Source organism: Glycine soja, chromosome 18, assembly GCF_004193775.1.
Source record: "Glycine soja cultivar W05 chromosome 18, ASM419377v2, whole genome shotgun sequence".
NCBI classification, from domain to species: domain Eukaryota; kingdom Viridiplantae; phylum Streptophyta; class Magnoliopsida; order Fabales; family Fabaceae; genus Glycine; species Glycine soja.
The window spans coordinates 1,986,985-1,998,885 of record NC_041019.1 but is presented as its reverse complement, the minus strand read 5'-3'; the positions used below and the strand labels follow the sequence as shown (position 1 = coordinate 1,998,885).

The 11,901-nt window shown below is 34.5% G+C and overlaps 2 protein-coding genes across 2 annotated transcripts; both read left to right on the top strand.

The window, feature by feature from the left end:
* Positions 1–779: 779 nt before the first annotated feature.
* LOC114395074 (protein ESKIMO 1-like) lies at positions 780–4,550 on the top strand. The gene is made up of 5 exons (XM_028356773.1): positions 780–1,877; positions 2,001–2,172; positions 2,790–2,989; positions 3,134–3,292; positions 3,807–4,550. Exons 1-5 carry the CDS (start codon positions 1,330–1,332, stop codon positions 4,156–4,158), a joined length of 1,431 nt encoding a protein of 476 aa, XP_028212574.1. The 5' UTR covers positions 780–1,329; the 3' UTR covers positions 4,159–4,550.
* Positions 4,551–9,191: 4,641 nt separating this feature from the next.
* Positions 9,192–11,589, top strand: LOC114397624 (60S ribosomal protein L10a-like). The gene is made up of 5 exons (XM_028359759.1): positions 9,192–9,352; positions 9,528–9,747; positions 10,053–10,218; positions 10,593–10,798; positions 11,345–11,589. Exons 1-5 carry the CDS (start codon positions 9,348–9,350, stop codon positions 11,396–11,398), a joined length of 651 nt encoding a protein of 216 aa, XP_028215560.1. The 5' UTR covers positions 9,192–9,347; the 3' UTR covers positions 11,399–11,589.
* Positions 11,590–11,901: the final 312 nt, after the last annotated feature.

The window sequence follows — 11,901 nt, the reverse complement described above, 5'->3', positions numbered from 1 at the left end:
AAGTTGGCAAGTAGATAACAATAAACAAGTGGCCGGTGTACTCAATACTCTTTATAAAAATCACAATGGATTCCTTAGCTTTTACTTTTCTCCAACATAAAGATACTGATAATTTGAATAATTGCTTTTAAAAAAGTATTACAGATTAATTAGCTTTAACGATTGTGATTTAGGTTAGGTTTATATGTTATGTCAAACACAACTAGTTGAACGACTAAACAGTGATAGTCTACAAAGAAGTTTTATCTCCAACCGTTAACGGAAAAGAAGAGGCTTATGCAGTTGCACTTGCACCAACTAGAAAGATGAAATATCCACGATCGTGATAAGAGGGGTGAGCTTGAGCAAATCGATCCAAATGGTTTGTGCATGGGGCCTGCCCATATAGAGGTAGACCTAATAAAAACAATTGTTTCCTTAAAAAGGTGGAAATAGGAGGCAGAGCAGAAAATATAAAACTGAGAGTTATAACAACTCTTTTAAGGATTCTAATATTCAAAAGTGGGGGAGTTGGAAATTATGAATGGGGGTATGCCTAAGTTTTATTACTAAAAAAAGCTTCTTTTAAATAATTAGATGAATACTAGAACTTAGAGAAATCAATATGTGATATATTTTCTTTATAAAGAATAAAGACCAAAATATATACATTTTCATAAACAAGGAAAAAACATTTAATTTTTAAAGACTAAAAGTAAATATTAGTTGGACTAGAAATATATAACAATTGACTTAACAGATTCTAGACTCTGGTGGGGGTTACACATAGCAGAACCTGCGCAACACTTTACCAAGAAAAGTGAAAAAGAAAAACCATTCTCTGACCATTAATGATCAAAGCACAGCCTTATGCAATCTGAAACTGAAAGATAATAACATTGTGTCTACCAAAGCACCTGAACTTCACCACACAACACATGCACCCTTTCAACTGATTCAGACTAGGACCAACTCTGAAGGCTTTGAGATCACTCTTCTCTCTCTCACGGTATTGTCTGAAAACGAGGGAGAAACGTTCAAAGCGGTTGTAAATGGATGATAGGCATTAAAAAAAATTCAGAACTTGGTAACGTGAGAAAGACAACCCTTCTTCACTTCACCAATACAACACCCTCTTCTGTCCCAGCTGTTTCTTCAAAGACAACACCCTTTCACCAACCCCAATTAAAACAAACACAACCTAATACTAAATTAGTAAATTATTCCAAAAAAATTTCTCTATCTCAATGTTGTTCATTTCTTTCTCTATATTTCCTCCCCTTTCTCCCCCCTCCTTGCACAGCATCGAACTAAAGCCTTTTGTTATCCATTCTTTTCTTTCTCTCTTCCATGCAGCCTCCTCGCCGCAAGAACAATAATCTTCCCAACTCAGAAACCTCAACAACAATGAAAGGCAAAAGGAACAGCAGCATCAGCATCTCCATTGTTGTGGTGGTGTTCTCCATATTCCTCTTTGGGGTCTTCATGTACAACGAGGACGTTAAGTCAATGGCCGAGTTCACTTTCTTGAGGCCTAAGGCTCAAGAAATCCAAGAAGAAACGGTTTCCAACAACAATTCAAGAACTCAACCAGAGAGAAACCGGGTCGAGGACTCCGAGGAATCTCAAGAACCGATTGATTTGAAAGCCGTCGTGGCAGAAGAGAAAGAAGAGAAGATAGTGGAAGAGTATGAGGAAGAAAATGAAGAGGTTGTGTTGCCCCCAGAAGAGTGTGACTTGTTCACAGGAGAGTGGGTTTTTGATAACTTGACACACCCTTTGTACAAAGAAGACCAATGCGAATTCCTCACTTCACAAGTCACCTGCATGAGGAATGGAAGAAGTGATTCTCTCTATCAGAATTGGAGATGGCAGCCCAGAGATTGCTCTTTGCCCAAGTAACTACACACTACACACTTCAGTTCTTTCACTTTGTCTTCTCTTTTTCTAAATTCTGTCTCTTTGCTTTACTAATAATATTGTTATTAATTAATTGATCAAATTTGTACGAACTTATCAAGGTTCAAACCAAGACTTTTGCTTGAGAAGCTTAGAGGGAGGAGGCTTATGTTTGTTGGAGACTCACTGAACAGGAACCAGTGGGAATCAATGATTTGTCTGGTCCAGTCTGTTGTTCCTCAAGGCAAAAAAAGTTTGAGCAAGAATGGTTCTCTTTCTATCTTCACAATTGAGGTTCGTGTTTTTCCTTCATTGTTGTATTTTTTTTCCCACCAGTTTGAATCCCTGCTGAGAAAGTGTCCACGTTACTTAATTTTTTATGAAAAAGGATACGGATAAAAGTAGGGGAGATATGGCTGGCCATTTTTGTCGGCATAATTTGACATTAATGATTATTGATTAATCACGAGCCTAATATCAAGCTACTAAAGTGCTCCTCTTCATTAATTATGACTCTAATTGACTAGTAAAATGCAATCAGGATCATGGCGTGCCTCAATAGTGGACCACTGAATTAATTTTTTGACCAATTTAAATACAATTAAATACCAACTATATATTTATTATTTTGGGTTTTGTCTGCAAGCTCTGGCTTTGGAATATTGTACCAATCACCCGGTAATTAAGGAAGTATATATATATGTTGTGTCGTGGGATAAGGTGGACCTTATATGATTTTTTTATTAATGAAAACAAAGACAACAACGTCAAGGTTTATAACAACACACACTCTTGTTTAACCAACTAAGTTAGACCCCTTAAGTCATAATGGTGGCCCTTATATGATATTATAGCTTAGGCCCACTTGATCGAGTTGATTAATTAGTTAGCCGATGATTGTGTGTCTGCAGGATTACAATGCTACGGTGGAGTTCTACTGGGCACCGTTCCTTGTGGAGTCAAACTCAGATGATCCAAAGATGCACAGCATATTGAACCGTATTATCATGCCGGAATCAATTGAGAAGCATGCTGTGAATTGGAAGAATGTGGACTATCTGATCTTCAACACCTACATATGGTGGATGAATACTGCCACTATGAAAGTCTTGTAAGCATCACATATATATACTCACTCTAGTCCTATTCTTTATCCGTTCATATATATTGTATCTTATTTTTGGAGCAAAAAATCAAAGTGTGTGAATCTTATAAGTGTACGTTTTGTGTTTGTGGGGTGATGTATATGCAAAAGACGAGGGTCGTTTGATGAAGGATCCACGGAGTACGATGAAGTCCCTCGGCCAATAGCATATGGAAGAGTCCTCAACACATGGTCTAAATGGGTGGAAGACAACATTAATCCAAATCGCACCAAAGTTTTCTTCTCCAGCATGTCTCCTCTTCATATTAAGTAATGCTCAAACCTTAATCACTTTCTTCCTTTTCATTTATTTAGGGAAAAAAAGTGATTCTATGGTAAAAAACTATACAATTGCTTTTTGTAATACCAATAAGCGTGTCTAATTTTATTTAGCAGTTTGCTTTTTCATCACCTTTCATGCATATGGATTATTTCACTTTGCTGTCCCCAACCTAAGTAGTTGTGCACGGTCACTGTTTTGGCTCTGCTATAGGTTATCAAATTTGTCTCATTTATAAATAGCTGAACTGCTATAACAAATCCTCATGCAATCCTCAAAAACTACAATGTTATTATTTGTTGAATTGTTGTGCCATTAGGTGAAGCCTTCCTCTCTCTTATCTAATTAAATAGCATGATTGGTGTTTACACGTTAGATCGTAGGTAGTTAGGTTGGTGACCCACTACTATTACCATGGTTGCAAAAGTTATAGTTTATTAATGTGTGCAACTTATGGATTAGGAATTTTAACATTTAATAATTTCCCCATATGTGACTTTGTAGGAGTGAGGCTTGGAACAATCCAGATGGTATAAAATGTGCTAAGGAGACCATACCAATTCTGAATATGTCAACAACATTACAAGTTGGCACGGATCGTCGACTTTTTGTGGTTGCCAACAATGTGACGCAATCAATGAAGGTGGTGCCAGTGAACTTCCTTAACATCACAACCTTATCAGAATTTAGAAAAGATGCACATACATCTGTTTACACCATACGCCAAGGCAAAATGTTAACTCCAGAACAACAAGCCGACCCTGCAACTTATGCAGATTGTATTCATTGGTGTCTACCTGGGTTACCTGATACATGGAATGAATTTCTTTACACACGTATCATCTCTCAATCTTGACCAACAGAGTATAACATATTTTCACATATCTTATTTTTTTTCTCTTTACTTCCTCAATTTTCTATTTACATGATTGTTATACATTTTTCTCTTTTTACTTCAAAACATTTCTTCTCTTCGCTTCGTTGCCTCAACTTTTGTTAGTTTTGTCTCTATGCCCTTGTAAGTTGTAAATTTTCTTGAGACATTTTTTTTAGCTTTTTCTATTCTTGTAGATTGAGATCTAGGACTTGGGACTTATTTTTTAGTTTTTCCCCTTTTGTTTCCTCTTTGTGTCTCTTTGTTAAGCCAATTTGGCTGAGGTCGGAAGCACATCAAACAAATGAATTGTACAATGAATCCTTGAAGAGAAAATAAAGCATTCATACATTGAATGTGATTGGACTCTGGTACATCAACGTTTTATATATAAATGCTTCATTTATTTTATGTGTCAACTAATTTTATTTTACATATATGGTATCACATAAAAATAAAAATTGGAATGAAACTTAACTACTCAAATAATTTATGTAATCACCTTTTAAGGAATAAATTGTATCATTCTAAATTTAATGTTGATTCGGATCATAGTCGCGGTTTCTTATTTTGACCTGTTAAGAGTGCATGTTAATAGCTTATAAATTACTTTCACTAGCTTACAAGCTAGTTTGATTAATAAACTTTTTTGGTTTAAATGAGAAAGAGAAATGAGAGATTTTAATGGAAGGAAGGGTTGGGGAGTTAGACAGATTTTGATTTAATATCATATTTGATTAAAAAGAGGGAAAGCAGGGGAAGTAATCTTTTTCTTGTTTGATATCGTTAGCAAGTGTACCAATTTATCATAAGTAGTAAAGTAAAACAGAGGTCCAAGTGTCAAATTTATGGGAACTTTGTTTGTACTTTAGATTGGTGCAAACCCAATTTTTAAGCAATTGAAAAGATTAGAAGAAATAAAGAATTGTAAGTGTGAAATTTAAGGGCAAAGGTAGAAGAGAAGAAAACAAGAAAAATAAACAATAGTTTGAATGCAAAAGATGAATTTAGAATGCAAATATGTTGGGGCCTAGCATGCCAAAACTTCTTATGATGCAATGTTAATAATTTTCTCTATCTAATGTTATCCCAATTTCCACTCACATTTATTATAACACTCTATCTTTGATTTCCCGCATGAAGAGCCTAATTTATCTATTTTTCTCTCCCAAATTTCATTGCAAAGGTAAAAACGGTAAATTACATTAAGATTAAATATGCATAAAATAGACTAAACAAATATTACTCTATTTCTAGTAATGATTACATTTAGATGCCTTTTTTCCTGTTCTTAGAAAATAACCATTTTCAATGCATTATCCCCTAAACACTAATTGAACATGGGTGATCAGACCATAATCAATAAACAAATAAGCACATAAAAGAACAATAAAAACTAGATTACATTAAATAGATAATAGGAAATAATTACATTACAAGAGTTGGTCTGCCAGGCTCCCGGATTTAGTCTCTTATCGCCATGGGAGATTTACACTTTAGGGGCTGATATAGATAGAAGAAGGGAAGAAATGGATAAAAAAAGAGAAGGGGGAATGGCTATAGAAGGAGAGTTTCCCTTATTAGAGATGTTTAGGCTTTTGATGTATTCATTAGAGAGCTCTGATTCTTGGTGTGTCTTTCTCCTTTGCTTCCTACTCTTTTTATAGGCCTAAAGTAGCTTAAAATTCATGTGACCACACGCTAAGCGGGCCTTCTTGGCTTAGCGAGTATGACGGTGATCACGCGCTTAGCGCGGGATTCGCGCTTTGCGCCTTTGGGCTTCTTTGTGAGTCTTCTTCGCGCTAAGCTTGAGCAGGCCGCTAAGTGAAGAGGCGCGCTGGACCTGTTTTGTGTGCTAAGCGAGCTGTTCCAATCTTTAACTTTTCCTTCAAGGTTTTTTCTTCACGTTTTTGCATCAATTTTCCTCCGAAACACTTGTAATTTTCTTCTTTTGAATCTTGCTAGTATTAAATTCTTCATTATTTTATTAAAAACAACAGTAAAGTAAATGAATTCTAATTATTCTTAGTCAAAATTGACTATCAATTAAACTTAAATTTTGCAATTATCAAAAGGTTTCTTAGTAGGCCTAGGAAATCCTGGAGAAAAAGTAATGTTTAGGGACTATTAGGAACCCAACAAGCTAGGAGATCAAGCATTGTTCGGTGTTGTACTTGCAAAGTATTTGGTCATAATAACAAGACTTGCCAAAGGGATCCTGTAAGCATACAAAATAACAAAAAATAGGTTACTTAGTTAATTGCCTGTATTAATTTTAGTGATTATCATTACCAATATCTTATTAGTGACATGTTTTCCGTAATGTTGCCCAAACACATTCGACTGCACCTGTCCATGCTCAAAACTCTCAACCAAGTAGCACATGAGTAGTTGGATTTGTGTAGCTTCAAAACACCAATTGAAACCAATATGAAGTTCCTCAAACCCAACAATTTGGAATCACTTTTTAGGTGTTCCTTAAACCAATCAGTTTTGAAGATAAAATTCTCAACACTAACTATTTGTGAGTTATCTTGTTATTTCACTATTTGAAATCACACACCAATTCTGAAGTTGTAGGATAATCTTCCAATCAAGATGGAAATACCAACAAAATTGAAGGTGTAAAGAAGAAGAGAGCGAAAATTTGAGCCAAAAGAAGAATTAGGAATTAGGATATGTTAATGACTTTTTGTGATGTATTTTTTTTTTTTACAAACTCATTCAAGTATAGGCTTGTCTTTTGCTAAATAGCTTCATATTTCATGTTATGTAGGAGTTGTTTTAATGAAAAACAAGCCTAGTGTTGCTACATACTATACATGGCTTCATATTTCATATTTCACCTACACAAGTTTCTTTTATTTTCCAACATTACATTGATTTTCAATTGACTTAAGTGCTATAAAAAATAAGATAAACATGAACAACTTTAATAACTTCACATTAATAACTCATCTAACATCAAAATAAAATACACATAGTCAAACATAGTAATGCATAATCAATACTATGAGAACTTAAATAAACAACTAGCTATCTTAGTTGCCTGAAGATACTAACTACACCTAAAATAGCAACAATCACAATTAACATAATGAATGTTTTTCTAAAACAGCCAACTTTGTCTTCATTATCACAAATTCCTGCTTCACGTCTATCTCTGCCTTCAACGCATAATAGTCATCATTAACATGTTTCTCCACCCGCACAAACTTATTAAAATTCATGTTCATACATGTATAACAATTTGAATTTGCAACGGTCCCATTACATTTGATTTCCATCGGTATTCCACAACCCTAACAATACTATTTTTGGTGTTTCATTAGTATTGCACTTGCACTACCATTAACACTACTAGAAGAACACTTCTTGACTAAGACATTTTGTCAAACACTCTACATGAAAAAAAAATAATAAAGACCTCTTCACAAAAACATGCCATTTTTCATTTGGGAAAGAAAACACAACATTAACACCCAACAACACCCAATAGAACCATAAGCCCAAAAAATGTGTGATTCCATAACCCCCAAAAAAGGTCATCCGCATCACTTTACACACAAAAAACGCACTTGAAAAGAGGGAGATATAGACAACACAAAAAAACAAAAAAAGGAGGGTTATTGCAATAATGGAGATATAGATAACAAACCTTCAATGACCCATTGAAACACACAAAAGAAAAACAGACGAGCATATGTTTTTGTGGCCAAAATGTGTTAGATTTTTTTATTTCATGGGCTCCCTTTTTAATAGGTTCTATGAGGAAGAAGAAGGCATAAATGTCCAAATATTTCATTAAACAAGCAAATGTAATGCACTTGGGGCATTTTTTAAATGAATTCAACTCTGGGACAGTGTATGAGATGCAAGTGTAATGAACTTTCAAAAATCAAGGAGTGTTTTTCTAGGGTGAAAATATGGAAGGGGTGCGAGTGTATTAAGTGCTAATCTCAAAGAGTGTAAGTGTAATTTGCTCAAAGTTTTATAATGAGAATACACACGCACCTTCCTATTTTGTTAATGTAGCTCCTTTTTTTTTTATTTTCCCCAAAAGTATCCTTAACTCAAAAATAAATTCCCCTTTTGGCAAACCAAATGTTGTTACCTCTTCTTCTCTCACCCCCAGGCGCTGAGCTTCTTGGATAAAGCAACTACCATTTCACGACGATACCCCTTCCCTCAGCAATTTTGGTAAAATAAAAACAAATTCAAGATGGTCATGAATTGGAGTTTTACAATATCTTGAGGAGACAAACTTTTTCCCTTCCTTTCCCCGGTTTATTTTACAGAAAATTTGGGCTCAACTGTAAATAAATGAACATGCTCACGTAAGGCGCACACACATCATAGGAGTCATGAAATCCTAAGGTAAACATTCAATACATTTGCATTTTTAATTACAAGCTTTTGACCAATTCCAACTAATGATTTAAAATAGTCTCTCGTAGGTAAATATACGTATATTAATGCAACAATTTTATTGATGTTGCACAATTTAAATTCATGAGTCCCATTCGATTTGGCAACAAATTTATAGCTTTGGTCAAATTCCAATATCTACTATCACAAACCCTTCCTCTCTTCGTACATGCACACAAAATAATTTTGCCTTCTAAATTTCATATCTAGTACGCATGAATCTTCAAATTTGATCCATCTAAAATTCTTAGAACGACATTTATCCCAAATTCTTTGTATAAAAGAAATTATAATCTTCAAAAAATAGTGGACTACGCTTTAGTTCGAGTTCAATATGGATATGATTCCTCCTCTCGAGTGTAAACTCACTTCCTGAAGGCTTAATTTTGAACTGAGGATATTTTTGGAAAAAAGTTAAAAACGGAGGTATGTTAATAAAAAGAGAAGTATATATATTAATTGCCGCAAATCAACATAAAGATAATTGGGCAAAGCCCGCTTCAATTATTTGGAAACCAGGCCCGGCCCATCTCATTTTCTCCAGTCCATGGTATATAGTGATTCTTTTGGCCAGTAACCTAACTAGGGTTTTGGCTCGAGGTATTTTTTCTACCCCGAACATCTGCTGTTGGGTTTTATCCCTCCATTGCTTTGCACTGCCGCCGATAACAATTTTCTGTATCGTGTATTTTTTTTTTCTTTGTTCACAGCTCTGCGAGATCTTCATTCGCCGATTTTAAAAGATGAGGTGCTTACACTCTCTTCTTCTACTTGCCTCTGTTCACATTTTTTTAGGCTCGTTCATGCGTTTCGTTTTGTGTACAATACCGCTCATCATTTTTCATTGATGAACAATAGGGTTTACTACCTTGTGTGGTGTTTCTGATTTGTTTTTGTGTGGTGCTGGACTGCTGGTTTTGTAGTAAGCTTCAGAGTGATGCTTTGCGTGAAGCCATTTCAGGAATCATGGCCGATTCCAAGGAGAAGAATCGCAAATTTGTGGAGACCATCGAACTCCAAATCGGGTTGAAAAACTACGATCCACAGAAGGACAAGCGTTTCAGTGGCTCTGTCAAGCTGCCCCACATCCCTCGCCCCAAGATGAAAATTTGCATGCTTGGTGATGCTCAGCATGTTGAAGAGGTCTCTATTTGCCATATTCATCAAGACTCTTATGGATTCATAACTATTTCATGATAATTAGCTCCTTGATTGCATGTTGATTTTTACGGTAAAGCTATGTATTGTCAGTAATGGATTCATTATGTTGAAAGTTGAAATGACTATGTTTCTGTGATTTTGTTATTGCAATCCATGGGAGGAATGTCAGCCATGTGGACTCAATGGTTGAGTTTTTTTATGTTTGTGTGTTGAAGAGATTTTTTTGCATAATTATTGTTCGGTAGTTGCCAAGTTTGTTTTGTTAATGTTTTTACTCCTATCTGTAGGCGGAGAAGATAGGACTGGACTGGATGGATGTGGAAGCCCTGAAGAAGCTAAACAAAAATAAGAAGTTGGTGAAGAAACTAGCTAAAAAGTACCATGCCTTTTTAGCTTCTGAAGCAGTCATTAAGCAGATTCCTCGTCTTTTGGGCCCTGGTCTCAACAAGGCAGGCATGTATTGCCTTTTTTTCGGTTTTGGATTTTGAACTTTTCGGACAAATGAGAGTTTTTGGTGATTTGCTTCTGTTTTTTTAAATCATTTTTACATGAAAACATTGCAGTCTTTCATTAATCCTCCGTCGTTTGTGGTATATATATATATATATATATATATATATATATATATATATATATATATATATATATATATTGGTAAATATGAACTGCATTATGTTATCTGAAATGACTCCCTGTTTCCTCTGGTTCATGCTCTATTCAAACGACGGAATATATATATAGTGGATTGCTTTGTTTGAAAGAATTTTTATAGTGTGTTTCTTTCTTGTAACTTTAGTTAATTTTGTTATGTTGTGAAAACCTTGCAGGAAAGTTCCCTACACTTGTTACTCACCAGGAAACTCTTGAGTCAAAGGTTAACGAGTCCAAGGCCATGGTTAAATTTCAACTTAAGAAGGTGCTCTGCATGGGAGTAGCTGTGGGGAATGTTAGTATGGAGGAAAAGCAAATCTTCCAAAATGTTCAACTGAGTGTTAATTTCCTTGTCTCTTTGTTGAAAAAGAACTGGCAAAATGTGAGTAGTAGTCCACTATCAATATTTTGTTAAGTCATTGCTTCTGGTGCCTTCTTTTTTGATGTGATTTTCTTAAAGTTATATGTTCTTGTTTCTGTTTTATTATTGGTGTAATTAAAAAGCTCTGCTACTATAAGAATAGTCTTTGATATCAGATGTGGCATGGATTGAATCCATGCTTATCACAGGTTTTATCTTCTGCTTATATGGTTATGTAGATGATGACAAGATTCTTTTGTACATGTCTCTTCTTTCTGTTTTCTGCAATATTCTCGTCCAATATGCTCTTAATGTGATTATATCAGTGAATGGAAAGTTTTGCCAATGCTGTTGTAGTTAGCATCTTTGTTGAATTTGTTGCCTTGGATGACTTTGGCAACATATATGGCAGTATCCAACTTGCAACTTTTCATTATATCTTTATAGGCTCAATCCTACAATAGTCCTGTATATGGATTTTTTCTTATTTTGTTTCTTTCCTGTCCATGGAATATTCAATCTGGTTGAGCCAGACAACCATCTGACATAAATTTTTGTTGATTTCAGGTCAGGTGCTTGTATCTGAAGAGTACAATGGGGAAATCTTACCGTGTCTTTTGAGGAATTTTTTTTTTAATCCGGTGAATTTGTGATCGCGCTTGATACATTGATTATCTTAATAGCGATACAAACTATCATCTTGTTACAGTTTTGTTGGCTGGATTTTTATGTTAGTGTTTCGTGTTCGTGTTCATGTTCAAACATTTGATAATGATATGCGCTGTTTTTGGTGCTGCTTTTGTTTTTACTCATGAATGCGTGTTCTATTTTGGCCTCAATTTAAACATCCTGTACGTAGCGTTTGATTTAATATATGAGAAATTATGATCAATAAGATAAGATAAATTTCCTTTTACCCCTCTTTTTATATATAATATATGAGAAGTTAAATGATGCACTTGTAAAATAATTTTATATATTTTTTAATTATAAATTATTATTTATGATAAGTTTATTAATTTTTATAATAATTTTTTAAAAAATTATTTACGATAATTTCTGATTAGTTAACAGGTAATTAAACTCATAACGAATATATAATAATTATAATAATATTTAGCCCA